Source organism: Heteronotia binoei, chromosome 21, assembly GCF_032191835.1.
Source record: "Heteronotia binoei isolate CCM8104 ecotype False Entrance Well chromosome 21, APGP_CSIRO_Hbin_v1, whole genome shotgun sequence".
NCBI classification, from domain to species: Eukaryota; Metazoa; Chordata; class Lepidosauria; order Squamata; family Gekkonidae; genus Heteronotia; species Heteronotia binoei.
The window spans coordinates 13,781,209-13,792,922 of record NC_083243.1 but is presented as its reverse complement, the minus strand read 5'-3'; the positions used below and the strand labels follow the sequence as shown (position 1 = coordinate 13,792,922).

General features: G+C 51.2%; 1 protein-coding gene across 1 annotated transcript in view; it reads left to right on the top strand.

The window, feature by feature from the left end:
* Positions 1-528: 528 nt before the first annotated feature.
* PELI2 (pellino E3 ubiquitin protein ligase family member 2) overlaps positions 529-11,714 on the top strand; it is a 158,548-nt gene continuing 147,362 nt past the window's right edge. The window contains exon 1 of the mRNA XM_060263161.1: positions 529-1,022. Coding sequence (XP_060119144.1) covers positions 946-1,022 — 77 coding nt within the window. The 5' untranslated portion in view covers positions 529-945. The remainder of the gene's footprint in view (positions 1,023-11,714) is intronic.

The window sequence follows — 11,714 nt, the reverse complement described above, 5'->3', positions numbered from 1 at the left end:
TATATTCTTATGTGTGACACAGAGTGTTGGACTGGATGGGCCATTGGCCTGACCCAACATGGCTTCTCTTATGTTCTTATGTGTGACACAGAGTGTTGGACTGGATGGGCCATTGGCCTGATCCAACATGGCTTCTCTTATGTTCTTAAGTGACACAGAGTGTTGGACTGGATGGGCCACTGGCCTGATCCAACATGGCTTCTCTTATGTTCCTCCACTGTGTGCAACAACCCTAGTCTTATTTCCAACACGCCAGTAGGCAGGCCACGCAAATTTATGCGGAAGTGTTTGAAATATTTTAATCCTTAAAAAAAAAAAACAACCCACGACTCTTCATGACAGGCGGCAGCGGCCTCCATTCCCTAAAAGGGCGCCGAGCCCTTTAAGGGCCGTCCCTTCCTCGTCTCCCCTCTTACTCCGATGTTTACATAACAGCCTGGGCCGTACCATCGCTCCGTTCCCCCGCAGGGAGGGTGGCGGTTGCGAGGACGCCGGGGAAGGGACGGCGAGGGAGGGGTGCACGTGGGCGGAGCTTCCCCGCCTCCCCTATTATCCCCATCCCTCCTCGCGTCGGAGGCGCTCTATTGGTTCCTTCCTTCCTCCGGCGGTTGCCGTCGACGGAGCGCTCGCGCGGCGGCGGTTGCGGGAGAAGCAGCAGCAGCAGCAGCAGCGGCAGGAGGGAGAAAGAAGACTCCGCGCCGGCGGGCGCAGGAAGCCGAAAAGGCGCATTTCCTCGTTGCGGAAACAACAAGAAAGAAGGATATCGGCCCGCCCGCTCGGTGACGAGCGACGCGGCGACGTGCGGCGCGCGGACTTATTTTTTTTAAATTTTTTCTCTTTTGTTGACCGTTTGTCGACCCCCCCCCCCCACCCCGGGCTCGTTTCCTCCCCCCCCCCCCAGTCGTCTCCTTATGGGATTATAGCGGCGTTGGCGGCGGCGGCCCCATGTTTTCGCCCAGCCAGGAGGAGCACTGCGCGCCCAACAAGGAGCCCGTCAAATACGGCGAGCTGGTGGTGCTGGGGTGAGTGAGCTGCTGTAGGTCGTGGGGACCCCGGAGGCGGAGAAGACTTTTGCTGCAGGGTGGCGTTGCCAATCCCCCGCTGGGGGCGGGGGATCCCCCGCTTTGGAGCCCCCCTCCCCGCTTCAGAGTCATCAGAAAGCGACGGGAGGGAGGAAATATCTGCTGCGCACCTCGTTATTCCCTATGGAGAACGATTCCCGTAGGGTAGAATGGGAAAGTTGATCCACGGGTTTGAACGTATGAAGCTGCCTTCTACTGAATCAGACCCTTTGGTCCATCAAAGTCAGTATTGTCTTCTCAGTATTGCCTTCTCAGGGGAGGGACGGTGGCTCAGTGGTAGAGCATCTGCTTGGGAAGCAGAAGGTCCCAGGTTCAATCCCTGGCATCTCCAAAAAAGGGTCCAGGCAAATAGGTGTGAAAAACCTCCGCTTGGGACCCTGGAGAGCCGCTGCCGGTCTGAGTAGACAATACTGACTTTGATGGACCCAGGAGGGTCTGATTCAGTATAAGGCAGCTTCATATGTTCATATGTTAAGACTGGCAGCGGCTCTCCAGGGTCTCAAGCTGAGGTTTTTCACACCTATTTGCCTGGACCCTTTTAGTTGGAGATGCCAGGGATTGAACCTGAGACCTTCTCTGCTTCCCAAGCAGATGCTCTACCACTGAGCCACCGTCCCTCCCCTGCTTTCCAGGGTCTCAAGCTGAGGTTTTTCATGCTTACTAGCCTGGACCCTTTTTTGTTGGAAATGCCAGGGATTGAACCTGGGACCTTCTGCTTCCCAAGCAGATGCTCTACCACTGAGCCACCGTCCCTCCCCTGCTCTCCAGGGTCTCAAGCTGAGGTTTTTCATGCTTACTAGCCTGGACCCTTTTTTGTTGGAAATGCCAGGGATTGAACCTGGGACCTTCTGCTTCCCAAGCAGATGCTCTACCACTGAGCCACTGTCCCTCCCCTGCTCTCCAGGGTCTCAAGCTCAGGTTTTTCACGCCTACTTGCCTGGACCTTTTTTAGTGGAGATGCCGGGGATTGAACCTGGAACCTTCTGCTTCCCAAGCAGATGCTCTACCACTGAGCCACCGTCCCTCCCTAATCTGGGTCTCTGGAGGGGCGAGGGGCTGTTTTTTGAGTTAGGGGCACCAAATTTTCAGCACAGCGTCTGATGGCTCTCCTCAAAATGCTCTCCGAGTTTCAAAAATGTTGGTTCAGGGGGTGCAATTCTATAAGCCGCAAAAGAAGGTGCCCCTCTCCTTCGTCATTTCCAATGGAGGGAAGGCGTTTAAAAGGTGTGCGGTCCCTTTAAACGTGATGGCCTGCGCTCCCTTCGGTGTTCGATTATGCGATTATGCTCGTCACAACTTTGCTTCTGGCGCCATCCCCAAAGTCACCCGGCTCCACCCCCCAAATTCTCCAGATATTTCTTGAATTGGACTTGGCAACCCTATAACCGGAGGGAGGGGCTGGTAGAGAAAGGTTTTGTTGGAGGTGGGGGTTGCTGCTAGGGTTGCCAATCCCCAGGTGGGGGCAGGGGATCCCCCGGTTTGGAGGCCCCTCCTCCCGCTTCAGGGTCATCAGAAAGCAAGGGGGGGGATGTCTGCTGAGCACTCCATTATTCCCTATGGAGAGTGATTCCCTTAGGGTATAATGGAGAATTGATCCGCGGGTATCTGGAGCTCTGGGGAGAACTGTTTTTTGAGGTAGAGGCGCCAAATTTTCAGCATAGTATCTGATGACTTACCTCAAAATGCTTTCCGAGTTTCAAAAGGATTGGACCAGGGGTTCCAATTCTATGAGCCCCCAATGAAGGTGCCCCTATCCTTCATTATTTCCAATGGAGGGAAGGCATTTACAAGGTGTGCAGTCCCTTTAAATGTGATGGCCAGAACTCCCTACAGAGTTCAATTGTGCTTGTCACAACCTTGCTCCTGGCACCACCCCCAAAGTCTCCTAGCTCCACCCCCAAAGGCCCCAGGTATTTCTTGAATTGGACTTGGCAACCCTAGTTGTTGCTTTTTTATTTTTTTTTAATTTTTACTTGATTAATAGAGATTCTGCTTGGAAAGCGGGGGTGGGGTCGAAGGAGGGTTCCCCCCCTTTGCAAAAAAGGGGGACCCCGAATTCAGGGTCCTGGATCAGAAGGGGAATGGGGAGAGATCCCTAAATTAGGGCCCTGCAGGGGAGACAGGGAATTCCTGGGGTAAGTGAGTGAATGGAGGGAGGGGGGCTGCTTTTTCCAGGAGGGGCCTCAACGTGTAGGTCTGTGGGGGGGGGGGAGAAGGTGGTGTTGAGGGCGCCTGAGGGGGGGGAGAACCTCTCCAGGACGGAGGCATCAATGGAGGGGGGGCTCTGGAACATTAAGATTTTGTTGGGGGGGTTGTTGCTTTTTAAGTTTGGCTTCATTAGAAGGGGTCCTGCTTGGAAAGCGGGGAGAAGGGGTCGATGGGGAGGGGTTTCCCCTTTGCAAAGGGGGGATTCCCCTTTTGCAAGAAAGGGGGTCTCTGAATTCGGGGTCATGCAGCAGGAGAATGGCGGGGTGTCCCTAAATTAGGGCCCTCCTGCAGGAGAGGCGGGGAATCCCCGGGCGCTCCCCTCCCCTTTGCAAAATATCCTTCTGGAATTAGCCCCCTTACTAAGAAAAAAAGAGGGGATTCCCCCGCATTCCAAAGTCCCCCCCAAATAAATGTAGAGATATTTGCTTTGCAATTGAAACAAAAGAAATGCACGCCTCCCCCTCCCGCAGTGGTATCTGGAAGCTGGCAACGTTTGTCTCTCCCGGAGGTGCTTTCCTGAGTCACACTGCTCACTTCTTTTGCACGCTCCGGGTTGGAGGGGGGGGGGTGTTTTGGCGACTTGGGGTGATGTTGCAAAAAAAGGAGAGAGCCCCCTTTGAGGGGGTGGGGTGGGCGATCATTCGCAAAGGGGGGACCTTTCTGGGCGACAGGGCACGGGATGGTTTTGCAAGGGAATCTCTGTCTGGAGTGATAATTTGAGAAGGGGGACACCTTTTGGGGGAGAGGGGATGACCGGTGGTAGAGGAGGGTTTCTTTGGGGGCTGAGAATATTAGAAGAGGACCCCGTTTTGGTGGGTGAGGAGGGAGATGGAAACTAAGCGAAGGGGGGGTGGAACTCTTTTTGGGGGTGGGGAGGTGTCTGATGATTTGGAAAAAGAGATTTCTTCTTGGAGTTGTAATTTGAGAAGAAGACCCCCCCCCTTTTGCAGGGGGGGTGCTACTTTGCAAAGGGAGACTAACTTGAGGGCCAATAATTTGAGAAGGGGGACCTCATTTTATGGGGGGAGGGATGGGGGGTTGATTACCGAAGGGGTTGAACTTCTTTTGGTGACAGACCCTGATGAGCTGGGAAGAGGGACCCAGTTCTGGAGGGATAATTTGTGAGGGGACCCCATTTTGGGGGTGGGGGCTGGTAATTAGTGAAGGGGACAGGGTGCGATGGTTTGCAAAGGGGGGGTGGACCTAGTTTGGGAGGGAGCGGGAGTGGTTTGGGAAGAACCCTTTCTGGCACAGGGGAGGAGATCTTAGGGGTATGGTTCAAGAAGGGGGGGAGGCCCTTGGGAATAGGAAGGGTAAACTGGGGCAAGCGAGGAAGGGATCGGCGGGGCACGGGGGGGGGGGGCAGGAGTAACCAGGGCTTGGGAAGCAGAGAGAGATCAGGGACTGAGGCTAGCGGTGGGGAGGAAATTAAACAGAATTGAATGTTTTTGGCCTGGTGCATGAAGGCAGTGGCATGGGGTTTTTCTGGGGGGGGGGGAGGAGAAGGATTGCCCCCCTGGCGGGTGCCTTTTGAGAACTCTGGACTAGGAAAGAGATGGGGGGGGGGTGCGTGGTGGCCCTGGGTGGGGGGGGGGGTGACTTGGGCAAAGCCCCTGAAGAGGGTGGGGAGAAATGGGATGCCTTGCTTGTTGTTTCCCAGGAGGAATGGTGGGGGTGGTTGAGAGCGAAGAATTTCTTGTTTGGGGGGGGGGCGGGGGGAGGTGATGGAGAGAATCGAGGGTTGTTGGGCAAGCGGAGTGGAGTTGGCCAGAAGGGCTTTGTATGGGAAGGAGATGGCTTTAGAAGACAGGAAAGCAAGGCGGGTGGGCTTGGCTGAGAAAGGCATCTGGCAGGCAGGCGGGCGGGGGTGGGGGGGGGTGGGGGGGGAGGAGAACCTGGAGGGTCAGCCCGAGAGGAGGAGAGGTCTCTGAGGTGTTGGCAGGGGAGGGCTCTGCAAGAGAGGCGGAGAGGCTTCGATGGGAGGGATGCATGGGCCCAGCAGAGTTTGGGTCCCCCCCCCACTGCACAATCAGTGGATTGTGCTGTTGGGGAAGGAGCGCATTTGTGTTGGGAGAGGTCGGTGGGAGGGAAGGGCAGACGAGCAGCTGCCGGCTGGTGTGCCTTGACTTGCCAGTGCACAAACCTAGATTGATTTGCTCCCTTGGAACCTTGGTTCACGCTTAGTTGGGAAGAGGAGTCCCCATTCACAAGCCCCGAGTACTTTTCTGCTCTTCGCTTCCCCCCAGTCTTCTCTTTGTGGTTGACCCTTTGGGGGGAAATTAGAGGAAAGAGGAATGTGTGGGGTGGGGGAAGTGCAAGGAACTTTTAAAACCCGGGACACCCAGGGGAAGTAGTGGTGTTGTAGGATCAGGGACTGGCTGTGTGGCCCTGCAGTTGTCTGGGTGTCTTGCTTTTCCCAGATGTCGGGCACAGCTTGGAGGACACGTGCTTGGGCTAATCCCTGCACTCTAGCTGAGCCAGTTTCCTTGGAGCCTGGTGTTTGCCTGCAGCCTAATACATATCTCGGGGCTGGATTTCCTCCTCCTATCTTGGCTGATGTTGCAGGATTACCAGGGGAAATAGTTATGTGTGTTATACGGGGTCACTCCAGAGAGCGGAGGGATGTGCGCCGAGCTCTGAGCCGCTCACGTCTGGCTGGGGTGAGCCATCCGGTGGAGTCCTTCAAAAACAGGCGTGGCTTCCCGTTGAGCTAGCTCAGGGGAGGCCAAACTGCGGCTCGGGAGCCACATGTGGCTCTTTCACGCGTGTTGTGTGGCTTTTGAAGCCTCCGCCACTCCATCAGCCAGCTTGGAGAAGGCATTTGTGGCTTTAAATCACTTCGCCAAGCCAGCTGGCAACTTGGGAGAATGCATTTAAAGTTAAAGCTGCTTTATTTCCACCTCTCCCTCCCTCCCTCCCACCATCTATTTGCCTTCCTTCCTGCTCTCAAACATCTGACATTCATGTCTTGTGGCTCTCAGACATCTGATGCTTATTCTATGTGGCTCTTATGTGAAGCGAGTTTGGCCACATCCTGAGCCAGCTCTTCTATAATCACGGCCACAGAGTCTCCCAGTTCCACAGCGTACCAGCAGCAAAGATGCACCCAAACTCTTCTTCTAACTTCCATCACATTCAAAGGCATGTGGGAGGAGATGACCCTTCTCTGCGCACATCTCAGTCTGCAGATGGCTACAGCCTGCCTTTGTGGTGCTCTTCTATTTAAAGACTTTGTGCGGTTCCCTTCCCAATTTCCCTGGCAGCAAATTATTCCCTGTGAGAGATTCCCCATTCCCCCAGATGTCAAGGGGTGGGGGTGGGGTGACTGCTGGGTGGGGGTGGGAGATGTGCAGGCGGGAAGACCCGCTCAGTTCAGTGCCTGTTCCTCGCAGAGTGGTTAGCTCTGTAATCGGCTTGGTGTTGCGCGCCCGCCCTGCTGTTCTCGCTTGAAGCCTCTCTGCGGAGTGCCAGAGAAGCCGATGATGAACGTAAGGCATTTAAGCTCTTGTTCACCAAGCCCCAGCAAGACCCACAAACTTGTTTAATCTTGATAGTCGAACGTGCTCAAAACGTACAGCCGAAAGTGCTTGATCAGATAAACGGAGCGTGGAAAACTAGCTGCGGAGCAGCGTCGGCTTCGTTGGAAACCCATCTCCCTCGCGGGCCGCTCTCTATGTTCCAGTAGGCATTAGCTGTTTGGGGACATATCAGTAAGGACAGAAGATCAGTGCCTTTGAAACAAAGCCACCAGAAGAAAACTGCTCTTAATTTAGCTTTCCGTTCTTGGGAAACCTTTGTAGCCCGCGGTGTGGATGACGCAGTGTTTGGCAGCGAGACAGATCTGTCAAAATCTGGTTACTTGAGAATGGATTATTTTAGCAGTCGCTGTGAGAATGTAACATGACTTCAGACGCTTGAAAGGCTCGAGTTTTGGCAAAGCTGTTTATCTCAGCACTTTCAGGTGGGGAAAAAAAAATCCATGTTGAGTTGCTAACAGCAGAGAGTGGTTTGGAGTGGTGGCATGCTGGAAACCGGGGGACCTCAGCTGCGCTGCTCAGGCTGTATGATTGGTTGACCCCCTCCCCATTTAACGTTTAATTTCATTAGGTGAGAGGAATTCATTTTGGGCTGCGGCTGCTAGCTTTACTTGGAACGGGAATCTCATTCCTTTTTGTACTGTTGTGTTGGTTTTTAATAGCAGCAGTGAAATGCTCTGACTGCTCCTAATGCTTGCTGAGTTTTTAAATATTTGTTTTGGGAAGTCCTTATTGATTGCCTTGCGCAAGTCCAAATGCCCTTTCTTTTCTTTCTTTCTTTTTTTTCCTCTTCAGAGGCTCAGCTCCTTGTGATTTCCCCCTCCCTTTCCTCCCGGTAGCCTGCAGTATCTTTGGGATTTTGCTTTGTTCTGCATCTGCTTATGACCTTTGACTTTGCCCAAGTGAATAAAGCGTGTTTCATGGAAGCACATGAGACTTTTCATACTGCGTCTTTATAATGGTTTATTTTAAGACAGTTTAGAGCAAGGGTGTCGAACACATTTGTTAGGAGGGCTGAATCTGACATAAATGAGCCCTTGTCGGGCCCGGCCAATGTGTGTACCTATTTCAGATTAGGTAGCAGAAATATAAACCTTATAAAGGACTCAGGCAAACACACAAAGATTTTTTTTTGAAAATCCTAAAAAATAAAACATGCTTAAAACATGAGCACTCATGGGTCTTAAGGGTACGTTCCTTGTATCTCTCCAATGGGATGCAGGGAATTGGGCTAAGGAAGCTCTGTCTCTTTCCTTCCTTCCTCGGGACCAGAAGGGAGAGGAGCCTCAGCCAACAGAAGGAACAGAGGCTTGGCTCAATCACTCTGCTGTGCGATTGAGAGAGCCTGGCAAAGCCAGTCCTCCCTCCCCCCCTTCCTTGCCAAGGGAGGAGCCTCAGCCAATAGAGAAAATAGAGGTTTTGCTCTGTATTTCCTGTGCAGTTGAGCAAGCCTGGCAAAGCAAGTTGTGATGCAGAAGGAAGCAAGCGAGAGGGAGAAGGAAGCAGATGACAGCCAGTTAACATAATCTATTTTTTCCTCCAGAACTGGATCATTATTAGGAAATCATCACGCAGCAGCTTGAGCATCTGTTTTGCATTCTTAAAAAAAATCAATGGAATAAGTCATCTTAGTGTAATATTATGCTATTACCAGTGTATGGAAATGAAGATCTCCAGGTAACAAGGTTTTGAATGAGATAATCACATCCTTGGAGGATTAGAAACAAGTTGAATGGTTTGAAGTTTGGAAGTGTTAATGTATCATAACAGTGCATCTTCTCGTCACAATTGCTGAATTATGGGCCTAGTAAAATGACCCGTTTAGTCATTTTTGATTAGCTAATTTCCCTTCTGTTGAGAGCTTTTGCAGGATTGCCTCACAAGGCTTAAACAGCAGATATTTGGTGTGCATCAATAACAAAACTGTAGAACTGAGCAGTTGAATACTGATGCTGAAGGAAATTGTTCTAGATGTAATATATGGGTGAATTTCGCTTTTCTTTTGTTAGCTTATTCAGAGTGTTTTGATGTGTCCATTTGTGGGCACATGTGCATTCAACTCTATATGCATTCAAGTCTGAGGGAAAAACTATTTGTGCTGAAGATAATATCATTTACAAAAGAGATTAATCTTAATGCATCCATGATTGTCTTTGGGGAAGGACGGTGGCTCAGTGGTAGAGCATCTGCTTGGTAAGCAGAAGGTCCCAGGTTCAATCCCTGGCATCTTCAACTAAAAAGGGGCCAAGCAAGTAGGCATGAAAAACCTCCGCTTGAGACCCTGGAGAGCAGGGGAGGGACAGTGGCTCAGTGGTAGAGCATCTGCTTGGTAAGCAGAAGGTCCCAGGTTCAATCCCCGGCATCTCCAACTAAAAAGGGTCCAGGCAAGTAGGTGTGAAAAACCTCAGCTTGAGACCCTGGAGAGCTGCTGCCAGTCTGAGTCGACAATACTGACTTTGATGGACCGAGGGTCTGATTCAGTAGAAGGCGGCTTCATATGTCCATAGATTCTGTGTTGGGTCTTCTCATGACCAGTGTCTAAAAGCACTGTGATTCTGTTACTGCTGCAAATGTGTCTTAATTATCTTTCACCAGTAGTCCAAGTTATATTCTTCGTGCCACTTCATGTTTGGGGAAGGTTTTCTTTTGTACATTTATGTGGCTGCCATTGCAGTGAACAAAATGCAGGTTTCTACAAAGCGAGAAAGGCAGGTCAAAGTGACTAACTCAGAAAGATGGTCTTTGTGATCAGAGGGCTCTTTTTGTAGCAGGAACTCCTTTGCATATTAGGCCACACACTCCTGATGTAGCCAATCCTCCAAGAGCTTAGAGGGCTCTTAGTACAGGGCCTACTGTAAGCTCCCGGAGGATTGGCTACATCAGGGTGGTGTGGCCTAATATGCAAAGGAGGTCCTGCTAGAATTCCTTACAGGGCTCTCAGTACAGGGCCTACTGGAAGCTCCAGGAGGATTGGCTACATCAGGGTGGTGTGGCCTAATATGCAAAGGAGGTCCTGCTAGAATTCCTTACAGGGCTCTCAGTACAGGGCCTACTGGAAGCTCCAGGAGGATTGGCTACTTCAGGGGGTGTGGCCTAATATGCAAAGGAGGTCCTGCTAGAATTCCTTACAGGGCTCTCAGTACAGGGCCTACTGGAAGCTCCAGGAGGATTGGCTACATCAGGGTGGTGTGGCCTAATATGCAAAGGAGGTCCTGCTAGAATTCCTTACAGGGCTCTCAGTACAGGGCCTACTGGAAGCTCCAGGAGGATTGGCTACTTCAGGGGGTGTGGCCTAATATGCAAAGGAGGTCCTGCTAGAATTCCTTACAGGGCTCTCAGTACAGGGCCTACTGGAAGCTCCAGGAGGATTGGCTGCATCAGGGGTGTGTGGCCTAATATGCAAAGGAGGTCCTGCTAGAATTCCTTACAGGGCTCTCAGTACAGGGCCTACTGGAAGCTCCAGGAGGATTGGCTGCATCAGGGGTGTGTGGCCTAATATGCAAAGGAGGTCCTGCTAGAATTCCTTACAGGGCTCTCAGTACAGGGCCTACTGGAAGCTCCAGGAGGATTGGCTACATCAGGGTGGCGTGGCCTAATATGCAGAGGAGCTCCTGCTACAAAAAATGGCCTGTGAAGGGCAGCTGTAAGCCAAATTGCCCTCAGTGAGAGGTTGGGGAATTTAAAAGGTGGGCAACTATGGCTCACTTAAGCAGGATCAAACCTTTGTATACAGGAGGTGGTCTTCCAAGAATTTTCTTTTAAATAATGAGATTTTGAGATTACTAAAAGATATTTATTAAGAAATCACACATTCAAACAAAGTAAATGATTCCTACAACACTCACACAGTTCCTAAGAAAAATAGAGATTAAATTGATAGGGGGTAACGCAAGGGTAAAACATTGACAAGGTGATACTACCTGTTCCAGATTTGCTTAGGGTCCAGTTACAACTTGAAGATGTAGACATGCCCTGCCATGTCTGAGGGCCGCCTTATTTAGAGTATGGGGGGGGGGGGGGACAATCTGGTGACATTTGCTCAGCTTGAAGAGAGAGAGAGAGAGAGAGAGAGAGAGATGAAGCTTTCTCTCATGTTTTGTCATCTTTGGAGGGGATGAGGTCCTCCCAGAAAAGGGGTTGGCTTGTGGTGGGCAGTGATGGCCTTTTCTGGGTACCTGATTGGGTGCTCACCTCAAGCCAATGAGCAGAGCTGAATGGATCTCCAGGTAACCATAGTGTTTGCACAGTAATTACTAGAAGAATGGGTAGTTGATGGGTTTAAGCTGGCTCGGTTTGACACCCAAGAAGGAAATCAGTGTAGTAGACAAAGACCTTGAGCACCTTGGTAGGCATTAGCATAGAAGTAAATAGAAAAGCTGAGTGGAAGTAGTTGGCCTGAGGGATGGGCCATCAATCAGTAGCTGAGGATTAAGTCATGAGTACCAATACTTACTGGCAGGCCCCATTGTCCTTAGGCCTTCTGTTTGGGCGAGGGAGAGGGCCATGCTGAGTGGGTGCCTTAAGGTGGTGACCAGAACAAGCTCTCTACTGGGTCTGCTTCATTTTGAATGAAATATTTTCTTGGCCTGTTTCTGATCAGAATCCCTTTTGTTTCCAGGAATACGAGCCCCACTTTCTCTCTAGCTATTGGGGCGTTTCGTATGAACAAGCAGTGCCTCTCGGCCAGATAGCGCCAGCAGCCTTTCTTCTTTGTGGCGCTTGAGGCGGCGTACAAACATAGATAAAACGCCGCAAATAAAATGCGTTTAAAATCATAAAACCAAAATTTAAAACCAGTATTAAGGGCTCCTATTAAATTTAATGAAACACTGTCCTAAATCGTCCAACTTCCTTTTTAGCCAGAGGTTGCCTGAGCGAGGTTGGAAAA